The sequence below is a fragment of the Poecilia reticulata genome, linkage group LG4 (genome assembly GCF_000633615.1).
Source record: "Poecilia reticulata strain Guanapo linkage group LG4, Guppy_female_1.0+MT, whole genome shotgun sequence".
NCBI lineage: Eukaryota > Metazoa > Chordata > Actinopteri > Cyprinodontiformes > Poeciliidae > Poecilia > Poecilia reticulata.
The window spans coordinates 22872099-22883297 of record NC_024334.1 but is presented as its reverse complement, the minus strand read 5'-3'; the positions used below and the strand labels follow the sequence as shown (position 1 = coordinate 22883297).

Sequence of the window (11199 nt, the reverse complement as noted above, 5' to 3'; positions counted from 1 at the left end):
TTTTTTTTTTTTGGTTATGTTAATGTAACATTTAGCAACAAAAGGAAAATTGTCATTACCATCCAAAAACATATTCAAAAGTTTTTTTGTTTTTTTTGTATTCTTTAAGTGGCTTTAAGTGACTTAGATCATGCCTGGAAAATTACAGCATTTCTAGTTTCTTTCATAAAAAAACTGGAGCCTTTAACAATATTTTGCATTTAATGAAAAACTATCAGTCAGCCACAAAATTCTTAATTTTTGCAATTTAAGTAAACACCAAATACTATATACTTTTGAGTTGAAGTACTTATTTCTCGATGTGAAACATTTTCAAACTAAGAAAGTCCCAGTTTTTGAGTTTGTATGTTGTTTTCTTAAAAAACATCTTAAATGTTTCTTGTAATTTTTTAAGTAGCTCAGAACAAACTTGTGCAGCTCTACTGTAGGATCTGCATTTCCTGCAACTCTGCACTGGACTCAGATGTTTATCTGCGGTTTGCAGGGAAGCTGAGCAATCCCTTCACGGCCCCGTACTGTTCAACAAAATCTGCCTTGAATGGATTCTTTGGGGCCCTCAGCCATGAACTTGCAATGAAGAAAAGCAACGTGTCCACCTCTCTAATCACACTGGGACTAATTGATACCGAATCAGCTTTGAACGCAGTCAGGTTTGTTCATCATATACAATAAACATCCACAATATCTTGAGTCGTGATTTGATGTTAAGGACTTTTTTTTATGCGCTCCAGGGGAATCATCACGACACCAGCCTATCCTGCGACAGAAGCTGCACTGAATATCATTGTAACAGGAGCAACAAGGCAGTCAGAGCTGTACTATCCCTGGTACACATATGTCATGAATCTCTTCAAAGACTGGTATCCCTCTCTAACAAATCATCTCATCCAGAACGCCCTCAACTACGATCCATAGGAAACATGTTGAGATGTTCTTTGGGTTTTTTATTGTACGTTTTTGATGCACACAGGATTTTATGCTCACATCAAATATAGCTGAAAATGTCTGATTCTGAAATTCATTTGAATGTTTCTCAGATTTAGGCTTCTTAAAGAAATGTACCTGTTTTGTGTCAAATGATTGCACATCCTGATTTTTTCCTGATCATCAGATTAAAATCACACGTGAATGTGGTTTCTGATATCAGTCTTGTTGTATATGTACACATTTCTTTATTTTTTTGTTATGACAGTAGGAAAAGTACATTTCGGTTTGTAACAAAAAACAAAACACAACAAAAAAACAAAAGACAAGAAAAGTTACATGCAACCAGTTTGGAGCCAGTAAATACTTTATAGATCAGTTTATATCTAAAATAGAAAGATGGGTTCATGACAAGGAGCTTAATACAGGAAAAATATGCGGTGACAAAGGACATAAAATGAAAATCAGGTATGGTTGCAATAGATGAAACTATTTTAACATGTACTTGCATGTCAGAATAATAGCATAAAAGACTAACATTTGGCTGCAATTTTGTAACTTTATGACTCATTCACTAGTTAAAGTTTGTTTATATATATATATATATTTACTACAACCAAGAAATTTCACCTTGGAATGATAAATATTGAAGTTTTACATTCATGACGGTACATTGAAAAATTAGGGTAATTTTTTTTTAAAAGTTTTCCTCATATTCAATTCAATTCCGCTTATTTATTTAGCACCATTTCACTATATGTCTCAAGCAGGACTAAATTTGAGGAAATTTACTTCATGTGTTTAAGACACTGGCAGCATATGTTCTCTGAATGTCCACATGGGGGCACTAGTGCCTAAGTTGTAAAAGGAGTATTGTTGCAACTCAGCAGCTATATTTCAGGCTCATTTACAATATCGTAATGCATGTCAAGGGGACGAGGTAAACAACTGAACTATAATTGAATTATTTAAAACAACTGATGATTAACACTATTTTTTTTCTTTTTATAACTTTACTCATTAGACTTTTAAGTTTCTTTAGTCTCATGATTCAGTTTATTTCTAGTCTTCTCTTATCTTCTTTAGTTTTGTTCTCTCAAAGGTAGCCACACTAGGAGCAGCAGACTCCTCGCAGAGCTGGACCTTCTCACTAGGTTCCTTTGTGCCTTTGTTCACCAAACCCCAAAGGCACCACAGGCTCCCTGTGAAGCGCAATCCATCCTGGTGGTCTACTCTTTTTGTAGTGCACCCTGAAAGCTGTGACCTGCTGTTTGAGCTGTTTTCTTCTGTTTATCAGGATGGAGTTGTCCTTGTTTTATATATATATATAAAACAAGGACAACTCCATCCTGATAAACAGAAGAAAACAGCTCAAACAGCAGGTCACAGCTTTCAGGGTGCACTACAAAAAGAGTAGACCACCAGGATGGATTGCGCTTCACAGGGAGCCTGTGGTGCCTTTGGGGTTTGGTGAACAAAGGCACAAAGGAACCTAGTGAGAAGGTCCAGCTCTGCGAGGAGTCTGCTGCTCCTAGTGTGGCTACCTTTGAGAGAACAAAACTAAAGAAGATAAGAGAAGACTAGAAATAAACTGAATCATGAGACTAAAGAAACTTAAAAGTCTAATGAGTAAAGTTATAAAAAGAAAAAAAATAGTGTTAATCATCAGTTGTTTTAAATAATTCAATTATAGTTCAGTTGTTTACCTCGTCCCCTTGACATGCATTACGATATTGTAAATGAGCCTGAAATATAGCTGCTGAGTTGCAACAATACTCCTTTTACAACTTAGGCACTAGTGCCCCCATGTGGACATTCAGAGAACATATGCTGCCAGTGTCTTAAACACATGAAGTAAATTTCCTCAAATTTAGTCCTGCTTGAGACATATAGTGAAATGGTGCTAAATAAATAAGCGGAATTGAATTGAATATGAGGAAAACTTTTAAAAAAAAATTACCCTAATTTTTCAATGTACCGTCATGAATGTAAAACTTCAATATTTATCATTCCAAGGTGAAATTTCTTGGTTGTAGTAAATATATATATATATATAAACAAACTTTAACTAGTGAATGAGTCATAAAGTTACAAAATTGCAGCCAAATGTTAGTCTTTTATGCTATTATTCTGACATGCAAGTACATGTTAAAATAGTTTCATCTATTGCAACCATACCTGATTTTCATTTTATGTCCTTTGTCACCGCATATTTTTCCTGTATTAAGCTCCTTGTCATGAACCCATCTTTCTATTTTAGATATAAACTGATCTATAAAGTATTTACTGGCTCCAAACTGGTTGCATGTAACTTTTCTTGTCTTTTGTTTTTTTGTTGTGTTTTGTTTTTTGTTACAAACCGAAATGTACTTTTCCTACTGTCATAACAAAAAAATAAAGAAATGTGTACATATACAACAAGACTGATATCAGAAACCACATTCACGTGTGATTTTAATCTGATGATCAGGAAAAAATCAGGATGTGCAATCATTTGACACAAAACAGGTACATTTCTTTAAGAAGCCTAAATCTGAGAAACATTCAAATGAATTTCAGAATCAGACATTTTCAGCTATATTTGATGTGAGCATAAAATCCTGTGTGCATCAAAAACGTACAATAAAAAACCCAAAGAACATCTCAACATGTTTCCTATGGATCGTAGTTGAGGGCGTTCTGGATGAGATGATTTGTTAGAGAGGGATACCAGTCTTTGAAGAGATTCATGACATATGTGTACCAGGGATAGTACAGCTCTGACTGCCTTGTTGCTCCTGTTACAATGATATTCAGTGCAGCTTCTGTCGCAGGATAGGCTGGTGTCGTGATGATTCCCCTGGAGCGCATAAAAAAAAGTCCTTAACATCAAATCACGACTCAAGATATTGTGGATGTTTATTGTATATGATGAACAAACCTGACTGCGTTCAAAGCTGATTCGGTATCAATTAGTCCCAGTGTGATTAGAGAGGTGGACACGTTGCTTTTCTTCATTGCAAGTTCATGGCTGAGGGCCCCAAAGAATCCATTCAAGGCAGATTTTGTTGAACAGTACGGGGCCGTGAAGGGATTGCTCAGCTTCCCTGCAAACCGCAGATAAACATCTGAGTCCAGTGCAGAGTTGCAGGAAATGCAGATCCTACAGTAGAGCTGCACAAGTTTGTTCTGAGCTACTTAAAAAATTACAAGAAACATTTAAGATGTTTTTTAAGAAAACAACATACAAACTCAAAAACTGGGACTTTCTTAGTTTGAAAATGTTTCACATCGAGAAATAAGTACTTCAACTCAAAAGTATATAGTATTTGGTGTTTACTTAAATTGCAAAAATTAAGAATTTTGTGGCTGACTGATAGTTTTTCATTAAATGCAAAATATTGTTAAAGGCTCCAGTTTTTTTATGAAAGAAACTAGAAATGCTGTAATTTTCCAGGCATGATCTAAGTCACTTAAAGCCACTTAAAGAATACAAAAAAAACAAAAAAACTTTTGAATATGTTTTTGGATGGTAATGACAATTTTCCTTTTGTTGCTAAATGTTACATTAACATAACCAAAAAAAAAAAAGCAAATACCAACAATCAATGTCCATAAGAAGTCCTCAGACACAGTAATGTATTCAGGTATTACCTGGTGGGTTTGAATTTTAACCAAATATACCACTAAAACTTAACCGAGGCCTCAGGAAGTTTACCTAAACATCTATATGCCTTTTTTCGTTCCATCGAACCTCCACGGCGTTGAAATCCGCTCATTTTTACTTGTGATATTTTAGGTTGAAAAAGTGTTGAAGGGTTTTCTTTATTTCCACTTTTTTTTTGTCATAAAATACTTTTTAACCTGAATTACTCATCAGCAACAGAAGGTGAAAATAAATGAATCCTCTTCATGGAATCTCCACCCTCGTTTTGTCAGATGTGTTGCGTACCCCTAATACCATGTGGCGTCTGATGGCAGAGGCACGAGCATTTGGTATAGTGTTTTTGTGACCAGTTAGTCTTAGCAGAGAGGTCAGATTAGCAGATACTCCTTTTAGGATTACCCAGTACCAGCCTACCATGAGCTGCAGGTCAGTAATCAGTGGGCTAAGTCATATTTTTTGATTTGTGACATTACTATTTTTCACATTTGGACACAAGTTGACAAAATCAAATTTAAAAAAAATTAGCTACAAATGTTTTTCCTAAATGTTATATACACCATTTCCAACCCTTAATACATGTGTACATGTATCTAAATTTGCCGTCTATTAAGCTCACCTGCCATTGATGACACTATAACCATAGACCCTTTACTTTTCTCCAAAGAGGGCAAGGCTCTCCAGGCCATCTGTATGTAGCTAAAGAAATTGGGCTTCGGAAAACAAAAAGACACAACGAGAAAGATCAGAGTCACCTTCTTCGTTTTAAGCACTGACAGACCATCAAAGTGCTCCATTTACCTTCATGAGCCACCTGACGTGATCCACGTCTCCATCCCACATGGCAAAGCGAGTCACACCAATGTGGTTGAGAACCAGGTAGTCCAAGCCTCCCAGTTTCTCCAGAGCAAAGTCAACCACTTTGTCAGGGTCAGACTCATTAGACATGTCTCCAGATATGAAGAGAGCTTTCTGGGCCCCCAGACTCAAACACTTCTCAGTAACCTGTGAGCAAAACAGAGTAAATATGAGGAAAATATACAGAGACTAGCCTGAACATTAACATATAGTTTGACTACTGTATGTTGAAACCACCTGATCATTTTCTATGTAAAACTAAAATTGATCATTGTCGAGAAAAGTCGAGATCATCCCACTTGCCCATGCTGGAGATTTTAGTTTAATAGTAACAATAAATAAAGTTATCTTTAAAAATAATTACACAGGTGACATCAAGACCCAACAGTAGAGTCAGACTGTAGTAAAATTAATCTGGTTGTGTGCGTTGTTATTGTGTCTTGCAAACTTTGCTTAGATTCTTCTTTTTTCTATCTGATCATAAAAAATCATGGTCAGAGAGTTTCATGAAACAGGAAGGGCAGGTTTCCTGAAGAAAGAGGAAGTAAGCTTCCAGGATGCATGTGTATAAAAATAGTTCAGACTATTCCTTATTTCGAAGCATTAAAGGTTTAAAGAATAAAATCTAAACATTTTGAGTAATTGGATAAAACCCAGAGTAAAATACTTAAATTAATGATAATAACTTATAATTAGGCCAATAATTAATATTGGTTTAACCAGTGGTTGATATTGGTTTGATTATAAGAATATTTAAACTTGCTCTTACACTTGTGGAAGTACTTACAGAGGGAAACAAGTAACTGTAACATGGTATCAAATAATTAGAATAATGGATTATTATTGGATTAAAATTGGCAATTGAAAGAAAATTGGCGTTCCTCTTTCTTCCCCACGTTGGGCACCAATTTTGTTGTTGCACATCACCCCCTCCCCCATCCCCCATCTCTCCCTTCTCAGAGGAGGGACATGTGCTACCAGCTCTCTGTCTAACAGGTGAATTGAGTTTCCTAAATCAGCTGGGTTTTACCCTGTCCAGAACTGAAGTAAACTCTGTTTAAGCTGGCGTCAAGAAAGACTAGCCTGGTTTCTGACGACCTCCATCCAGATGTCCCACCCTTCTTCACCCTGTGAATTAGCCAGATTGAGCAGCCTGCAGCCAACTAGTTTCAAGGAGCACACCTGTTAACGGTCGCACTTTCTCTTTATTATTAAAACTTGCACTTGTTACTGAAGGTTGGTTTTAGTGACTCGGGCCAGTCCCAAGTGTGTTGTTTTAGTTTTGGGCTATAAACAACCTATAAAACATTTTACACTTTTTCCTCCCAGAATCAAACTTCATAGCTATTTTACAACCATTAAAGAACTTTAAGGTGACTCATTAATTGAATGTCCACAACATCTTTTAGATTTTCTTAATATTAATTATTTTATTAGTAAGGGAATTTTGCAAGAGTCAGTACAGCTTAATTCAGTAGCAGAAATAATCAAATAAGTAAAATCAATCATCTAGCCTATCTTTCCCTAATGCTGACACTTGAACTAAAAAACGGAAACTTTGAGAAAGACGGACGGAGTTTGGCATCTTGAACCCCAGAACTGGCCTGATGATGAAGAAGGTATCGCAGCAGCAAGAGGCTGCTGCGATACCTTCAAAAATACCTAAAAAAAAAAAATGTTGGCATTTACATGTGTGCTTTTTGGAAGCAGTTTTATTATTACTTGCAAAATAGACTGATTTACTACACAGTACTCAAGGACAGAGGAAACTGTAATAAAAGAAAAAGACCTGCTGTAAAACTTTCTCCCTCCTTGCTGTGATGACAATCTGGGCTCCAAAGCGGGCGTAATGATACGCCATTTGTTCACCAATGCCTGAACTGGCCCCGGTGACCAACACCCTGGCACCTCTAAGAGATTCTGAAATAAAAACAATCGTTTTAAAAACCAAAAACCTTTATTTCTACTTATAACATGAACAGTAAAAGCAAGAAGAACAGTAACAGCAAGAAACGATCTGTGTTCACAAATGCACAAGACTCCCACTACATTGCATAAAGTACATCCCATAGAAAATAGTTGCGTGCAAAATTTTTTTGTTTTACAGTTCCACATCTACAGCAGTTAACCTTGAAGACAATAAAATGTTATCAGCAGGCCATTGTATTGCATCTATAATCTCTTCAGAAAGCAGATAACTAGTATTTGCTAGCTCAACTTGCAGTGCTGAAATTCAAAAAGAGGGTCATAATCAGGGTTATTGATAAAAAATCATTTAGTGTGCCAAAGTTTTAAAATGTTAGGATTTAATAACAGCTAAAAATGTTCATCCGTCTGCTCATATGGTTTAGAATCTTTTTAATGAGATGCACCAGAAAGTGGAGCGACTGGAGTTTTCTCCAGCTGTGCACCGTTTGCCAGCTGGCTGAAAGAAGACTTCCACATTTTCCCTCTATTCACAAGAAAGGCAAAACTAGATGTTTGGAGTACAACATCCATGAACGATCATGGCTACTAGAGAAGCATCATACATCTTTCTAATAAGGTAACATTAAAACTGCAGTTACCAGGTTTCAGGCAGCATCTCAATAGAGATGCTAACTGCAGGGATACCTCTAGGTACCGCTAGCTTACGAAATTTAACATAAAAATGCTAATAAAACAGAAAGGCCATCTGGAAAGTATGTTTAGTATGTGCAGGGTTAAGGCTCTATTTAAATGAATGACTGCGCTCCGTCTGTGGCTTCAATAGCAGACTTTAGCTGCTCTGCATAGTAGGCCTTGGTGTTTCTCGTCTTGATCTTGACAATATTCCAAAGGCTATAACTGGGGTTTAGTTCAACCTAGTTCATGGACCAATCAAGCACAATGACATCATGGTCATCGAACCGGGTAAGAGAGATGTTGGCAGTGTGAGCATGTGCCAAGTCCTCCTGCTGGAAAAGGTAATCGGCATCTCCATAAAGGTTGTCAGTAAAAAAGGAAGAAATGAAGTGCTGTAAAAATTTCCTGCTAGATGGCAGCGCTGACCTTAAACTTCATAAAACAGTGGACCAACATAATTAGAGAATTCCCTAAATATCACTCACAATGAAAACTTTACACAGGACCTCAGTCGACTTGCATTCTGCGTCTCTAGTCTCTTCTTCCAAACTGTGGAACCTCGATTTCCAAATGAAGTACGTTTATCTGAGATAACTTTGGACTACTGAGCATCAGTTCATTTCTTTATTCCTTTGGCCCAGGCTAAGCATCTCTGATATTGTCTCTGGTTCAGGAGAGGTCTGACACATGGGGGACACAGCAGCAGAAGCCTGGACCAAGTCTTAGCAAAACCAACAGGGGGAGCAGCCGTGGACCTCAATGGTTTCTGGGCCCCAAAATGTTATCTAGTTTAAATTAATTTTTTGCAAGTATAACATTTTATACACGTATAAATAAGTTAAATGGTACATTATTATCCACGTAATAAAAAAAAACTATTTCACTTTTTGAATTTAATGAAAGAAATGCATTCGTTTTTAGAATTCCATTCTGAAACTATAAGTTGTCTGCATATTGTTTACAGTCTGTGTTTATTACCACATTTATCTGACATCTGTCTATCACGCTCACAGCATGCACGTGCGCGTGTGTTGCAATAAGTAATTGACTCAAAATGTATCATTAGCAGTTGGATTTATGGCAGCAGTAACACATTTATTTAACTTACCTGAATCAAAACTTGGTCTATTCCACTTGACAGCTACATAGCCAACACAAATGCTAGCAATTACAATCTTTACGAAGGTTCCCATGTTGTTTGCGTAATGTTTTTCCTGTGTTTCAGCTTTCAGCTGTGAGCTGAAATGTGTGTAATAACGCACTTTCTCGTTTCCCTGTTTTCTGGACGTTTAGGGGGCGTGGCTCCCAGGTTAATGTTTCATTGGACTAGAACTTGACCTGCCTTAATTCTCCTGGTGAAATTCATGCTTTACTGTTGTGAGCCATGAAAAAAACCCAATTATTATTATATTTGGATATATAAAAAAGTAAATAAATAATTTAAATAACAGCTCGTTTTTATATGATCAGTTATTTTCTGTTTTAAAGACAAAGCAAAAGCTTTTAGAAGAATGTCCCTGAAAGACCATTATGTTGTTTTGTTGATTGCTGATTGGTTAAAAATGGTGGTCAGATCAAAACTGGCCAGACGGAAAAAAGACAGTGGTGATCTATTGAAAGTGGTTTAATATTTAACAATTTGTAAAACAATTAAGATATATATTTTTAACTGCTTAAACTGGGTCTGATTTTTCTGGGGCAGTTTGTGTACCGTAAAAAATGCTTTTCAATGCATTTTCTTTAACATACTTTCGGGGAAAACAGAGGCGTAACGGGGGTGGAAAATTATTTATACACAAAGCTGACTTGTGCATGCAGTAAAATAATCTCAATAGTCAACTCATAAAATGTGGGGAAATAATTAGATGCGACAGAGAGATTGGACAAGAGCCGTTTTAATACTGCCCTTGTCCATAAGTCTTATGCTACAGACTCTCAGTGAACGCACCAAGGGAAAAAAAGGCCCGAGTACCTGAATGCAAAGTGCGCATGTCATAAGATTTGACCAGTAAAGCGACGTCGAGTCCAATACAATCTGAATAAATTTATTGGCCCCCACTTGTTGCACAACCATATGCATCATGATTATCAAATATTATATTAATGGAGTAATAAAAACATTCAACAGAAAGCTGAAAGCTAACAGTTCAGTAATCTGTAGAAATGGGAATAAAAAATAAAATAAAACGCAGTGAATGTGTCATACTATTAAAGATTTCTAAGATGACATTGATGTTTGTCACAGGAGAAGACATAGTCCTCTATGTGTAGTCAGTGCTGCATAGAATGTAATTAATCTAAAAAATAATTTGAAAATAAAACTGAAAATATCTCCCTCAAAGTTGACCTGCTGTCTGGGAAAGGCAAAGGCAGATAAGGCTTTTTTTTTTTTTTCCTGCAGAGGGCAGGCTTATGCCCAGAAGTTTCCAAGGTGCCTTTGAGACAATTTGATTTCTTTAAATTTTCAAAGAAGAAAAAAAAAATACACAAAATAAAAAGACACAATAAAACCTAATTGATTATTCTTTAAACTCCATAAGGTCATACAAGGAAATGAAAGAACTTAGTCTTGATAATTAGTAAAAGTCAAAAGTGTCATTTTGGAAACTGTATGATTGATGATGAGAAATTCATTAAATGATCTAAGTGCTTAAAACTGGTGCTTGACCCAACTCTGGTACAAATAAAACATGTGATGAGAGAAATGGTTGGAGATGCCTTTTTTTGTTGTTGTAATTACGTCCATCAAATATTTACATACATTCGATTCTACTACTTTGCATGCAGTGTTGCATGTAGAATTTGATATTTGTCTTTTTCAGGCTCATATATTGTTTTTTTTTCATATTTTTACTCATTGTGATGGACTACACTTTTCTGACTGTGTTTATCATTGGTTTCCAAAGTCTTGTCTCTCTGAACTTATGGTTCAGGTTGCTTTTCACCTTAACAGTGAATGGATCAATTGTTTTTTCTATACCCATCATCATTTTGGGATCAAATTGAGCAACTGCACTGAGCAGATGTAATTTAATACTCCTTGTGTAAAGTTTCAAACAAAACCAAAATTTTGAGTATGCTTGAGATGTGTTTTGCAAAAGTGTGATTTTAAAAAAATTTATATTATAAAACCACCACAATGTGCAAACTTAAAGCGAATAAGGGTAGCT

At 36.0% G+C, this 11199-nt stretch overlaps 1 protein-coding gene and 1 long non-coding RNA gene across 2 annotated transcripts; one reads left to right on the top strand and one right to left on the bottom strand.

The window, feature by feature from the left end:
- Window positions 1-486: 486 nt before the first annotated feature.
- LOC103463668 (uncharacterized) lies at window positions 487-1143 on the top strand. Its single transcript, XR_533534.1, has 2 exons — window positions 487-650; window positions 732-1143. It is a non-coding gene; the product is annotated as an uncharacterized LOC103463668 (long non-coding RNA).
- A 2340-nt stretch (window positions 1144-3483) lies between these two features.
- On the bottom strand, window positions 3484-11198 carry LOC103463669 (hydroxysteroid 11-beta-dehydrogenase 1-like protein). The gene is made up of 6 exons (XM_008407195.2): window positions 9138-11198; window positions 7215-7345; window positions 5369-5572; window positions 5187-5280; window positions 3845-4010; window positions 3484-3763 (listed from the first exon to the last, which is right to left on the bottom strand). Exons 1-6 carry the CDS (start codon window positions 9220-9222, stop codon window positions 3580-3582), a joined length of 864 nt encoding a protein of 287 aa, XP_008405417.1. The 5' UTR covers window positions 9223-11198; the 3' UTR covers window positions 3484-3579.
- Between the last annotated feature and the right edge of the window lies 1 nt (window position 11199).